The sequence below is a fragment of the Rhinichthys klamathensis genome, unplaced genomic scaffold (assembly GCF_029890125.1).
Source record: "Rhinichthys klamathensis goyatoka isolate OS25496 unplaced genomic scaffold, OSU_Roscu_1.1 h1tg000503l_1, whole genome shotgun sequence".
In the NCBI taxonomy this organism is placed as follows: domain Eukaryota; kingdom Metazoa; phylum Chordata; class Actinopteri; order Cypriniformes; family Leuciscidae; genus Rhinichthys; species Rhinichthys klamathensis.
Window position 1 is genome coordinate 97,511 of NW_026606984.1, and position 4,263 is coordinate 101,773.

Consider the following 4,263-nt stretch of genomic DNA (forward strand, 5'->3'; position numbering starts at 1 on the left):
GACGAACACTCTTTCCGCTGTAACAGCTCTCAGTCCACTTCAGACGAACACTCTTTCCGCTGTAACAGCTCAGTCACTTCAGACGAACACTCTTTCCGCTGTAACAGCTCAGTCCACTTCAGACGAACACTCTTTCCGCTGTAACAGCTCTCAGTCCACTTCAGACGAACACTCTTTCCGCTGTAACAGCTCTCAGTCCACTTCAGACGAACACTCTTTCCGCTGTAACAGCTCTCAGTCCACTTCAGACGAACACTCTTTCCGCTGTAACAGCTCTCAGTCCACTTCAGACGAACACTCTTTCCGCTGTAACAGCTCTCAGTCCACTTCAGACGAACACTCTTTCCGCTGTAACAGCTCTCAGTCCACTACAGACGAACACTCTTTCCGCTGTAACAGCTCAGTCACTTCAGACGAACACTCTTTCCGCTGTAACAGCTCTCAGTCCACTTCAGACGAACACTCTTTCCGCTGTAACAGCTCTGTTCATTTAAACGAACACTCTTTCCGCTGTAACACACACACACACACACACACACACACACACACACACACACTAACAAAATGTATAGGGGTGACTGTGCACCCCAACTCCAGCATTTACTCTCAGGTTGAGGGTGTCTTTGCAAATAATCATGAAGGTTTCCATGTCCTGAATGTTTTCAAAAATGAACGTGAAAGGCTCCATGGCATAGCACTTCCTCGACTCCATCAGCACCCTCCACGCTTTCATTTGGTCATCATGATCCATCAACATGTATGATGGTTCTTGCACCTGGCCAGTGAAAAGCCCAATACTGTTCCTCACGATGTATTCTGCCTGGTACATATGTTTCAATGTGAGGGGCAGCTCCTCCACTTCTACCTGTTCCTCCTATGATAAAGTAAAATACCATAAATTAAGACTACAACATAAAATGTTTTGGTCTTTCAAACGGGGCCTAAAGACATCTTTTCAGCAAAAAAATTAACAAATGTCTCTTGGAGATGGCTGCAATGTAACTAAGGGTGAAAGATTGACAACGTTTACATGCACCCTCATAATGCGATTATAATGGGATTTTAGCAATATTGCAATTATATTTTACCTCATGTAAACACAATACTTAAAGCAACACTATGTAACATTTTTACCTTAAAATAATGTTTCCAAAATCTTATCAGTGGTTCATCAAGTCATAACAGGGTGAAAGGCACTTCTGCCATTGCCTGACGGGGTCTGTATCGCTTTTACTGGCACTACGGAACTTCGGGGTTCGGGTAGTAACTTGGCTTGCTACGGTAGTCGGTGTTACCGGTGTTAATTTAACATTTAGAATGCGTACGTGAAAATGGTTGTCTGGTTAGTTTGGCCATACCTTGACTATTTGGGGTCGAGAAATCCTATAAATAGGTGGTAGGGTGCCTGCCATCAGCTGTTCTGCCTCCTCTGTCCAGAAGGCAAAGCGCTGCCCGAAGTTCTGCCCATGCCTATTCAAAAGTATGGTACTTTTAATGTAGCATAATTGTAAAGCAGACCAATGTTTTACTGCTTGAAATATATGCCCTACCTTGCGATCGAGAATTTCTCCAGAATCTGGAGACACCACCACTTCCGAATAGATGGTATGTCAGTCTGTAATACACATGTAATATTGGAGTCTTGCATTGTTTGTTTTTTAACATTCTTTGATACATATACATTCCATGAATTACAACTTACATCCAAAAAGTGAAACATGGCACCAGTACAGATGCAGAGGGCATACTGTTAAAGAGAAAAATAATTACTATGGAGATTTAGGACAAACAGGAAAAATTGAGTAGAAATTGTATAAGTTTACCATAAGCATGAATATCCCACAGCTCTGTCCATCTGACTGAACTGGAAATGGCTGAAAAGTAATATACAGTTACTCAGATGTAATGTTGACAACCATATATAGTGTCCGCTGAGCAAAATGAAATGGCAAATTTACATAGTAAGTAAAGTTACATCAAAATCTTTGCCCGTCTTCTCCACCCACGGTCCATTAGCCACTGCTCCTGCAAGTTGTCTGGAAAAACATTATGCAAAACTGAATCCATAGAACAAGGTTTTTTCCTTAATCCTAAAGCCAGAGAACAAGGCTTTTACTCAATCCTAAAGCCAGAGAACAAGGTTTTTACTCAATCCTAAAGCCAGAGAACAAGGCTTTTACTCAATCCTAAAGCCAGAGAACAAGGCTTTTACTCAATCCTAAAGCCAGAGAACAAGGCTTTTACTCAATCCTAAAGCCAGAGAACAAGGCTTTTACTCAATCCTAAAGCCAGAGAACAAGGCTTTTACTCAATCCTAAAGCCAGAGAACAAGGCTTTTACTCAATCCTAAAGCCAAAGAACAAGGCTTTTAATCAAACCTAAAGCCAGAGAACAAGGCTTTTACTCAATCCTAAAGCCAAAGAACAAGGCTTTTAATCAAACCTAAAGCCAGAGAACAAGGTTTTTACTCAATCCTAAAGCCAGAGAACAAGGCTTTTACTCAATCCTAAAGCCAGAGAACAAGGCTTTTAATCAAACCTAAAGCCAGAGAACAAGGCTTTGCCTGAACAGGATATCAGTCCATTTCACTCAGTTTGATCTGTATTTGTTAAGGCTGTTACACAATGTCATCAGATTGAAGATTTTCAGAGTGCTGTTCAGGCTTAACTGGATGAAAAAAAAAGTAGAAAACACCCCCTATCATGTATTAACTTTAATTCCCATAGTAGCACGTAACTACATGCACTTTATGTTCTTTGTTAGCCTTAATCGGTCACAGGTCAAACCTTGCTAATGTCCTCTGCTTATGCATTTCAAACCTAAATATGGTTCGGTATTTCTCATCTCCAAACCCATTTGGACATAATGAGTCCAGAAAAATAGCCTCCTTCTTAGCAACTAATAACACCTGTGAAGAACATACCCTATTAATGTCAGCTATAGGGGCACCAACTGGTTTAAAAATAGAGGAAAAACTAAAAAACAATGTAACTGTACACAAAGCATGTAGTGGCTTGCTGTTTGTGACCCCCTAGACCATGCTGGCAAAATGATGATATCTTTAGATTCCACATTGTCCTATGAAAAAAAAACTATGTTCAGATCTCCTTGGACATAATCTTCACTTAAAGAGGTGTATCTGCGGGACTTATCAACACATTATACAACTTACCGGCAAACTAGGTTCGCTTAGTTTCCATTTAGGGACTTCAAATAGGTCAGCAATGTGGACATCCATTCCCTGAATAAAATTGTATGTCTGCATTTCATATACATACATCTCACAAAAGTGAGTAGTAAAAATGTGAGAGGTGCACTCACTTTTGCACAAACTTATGTGTAAGTCATCAAGGTAAATACAAATACATACATGTCTCCTGCCTGCCTCCTCTACCAGCCTGAAGCACGCATTCCCAATCTGAAAGCACAGAATGTTTTGCATAATTACAATAAAGGCATTAGAACCATCCAAACTCTTTACAGCAATATCCACTTACACTGCTCTCCACCTGTTCATCTAGCCCCAGGCTCCAAAAGTCTTCCCTTTGAAGACAAACTGGGCCATCCAGAACAACAATTTCTTTTGCTGGACGTGTTCTATCCAGCACATAGGTCAGCTAGAAATAAAAAATATCCCTGTTAGGAATAAGCAATCATGCATTTATTATTTAAAGCACACCAACAAGCTGTGCATGTGAACTATCCAGTTTAGTTTGGCACTCACCACTTGTTCTTGTTGAGGACACAACCTCTTGTGCCACAGTGGACCTTTATTGGCATACTGGTGGTCCACCAGTCCAATGTCTTCTGCATTGTTTTGGCTGCCCTCCGATTCATGGCTATGATCTACACAACAGGAAAGTAAATAGTAATCAGCATTGCCAAGTGTCATGTTTATATTTGCTATGTCACCAAGTAGGATTATTACAATACCTTGTGGCCGAAAGTAGGGCCTTAGCTGTGCAACATTCATTTTCTGTATTTTTCCTAACATAGCCACACTTGCCACACCCTTCTCTGTCAGGGATGTGAGGGTGAATGGCCCTTGGTGGAGATCCTGTAAACAATTTCCCTTCTTCACCTTCTTTTTGGGCTCCCCAATTAGGACCTCGTCCCCTGCCTTAACTGAGCACTGGCGAACCCCTTTCCTTTTCTTTGCCTCAAAAGCCTTTTTTTGTTTCCCCTGTGCCTTTTCAATGTTTTTCCGTACCTTAAAGATAAGAATATATTACTATGCGAACATTCTTATTCAAATTGAACATG

The 4,263-nt window shown here is 41.0% G+C and overlaps 1 protein-coding gene across 4 annotated transcripts; it reads right to left on the minus strand.

The window, feature by feature from the left end:
• Positions 1 to 551: 551 nt before the first annotated feature.
• LOC130072683 (uncharacterized) lies at positions 552 to 3,599 on the minus strand. 4 transcript variants are annotated; one of them, XM_056237895.1, is made up of 9 exons: positions 3,498 to 3,597; positions 3,371 to 3,418; positions 3,173 to 3,241; positions 1,976 to 2,036; positions 1,824 to 1,874; positions 1,703 to 1,747; positions 1,551 to 1,615; positions 1,359 to 1,470; positions 552 to 874 (listed from the first exon to the last, which is right to left on the minus strand). In XM_056237895.1, exons 5-9 carry the CDS (start codon positions 1,830 to 1,832, stop codon positions 557 to 559), a joined length of 549 nt encoding a protein of 182 aa, XP_056093870.1. In that variant the 5' UTR covers positions 1,833 to 1,874; positions 1,976 to 2,036; positions 3,173 to 3,241; positions 3,371 to 3,418; positions 3,498 to 3,597; the 3' UTR covers positions 552 to 556. The 4 variants fall into 4 exon arrangements, with proteins under 4 accessions (XP_056093870.1, XP_056093871.1, XP_056093872.1 ...); XM_056237896.1 differs by lacking the exon at positions 3,173 to 3,241; XM_056237897.1 differs by lacking the exon at positions 3,498 to 3,597 and having other exon boundaries at positions 3,371 to 3,487.
• Positions 3,600 to 4,263: the final 664 nt, after the last annotated feature.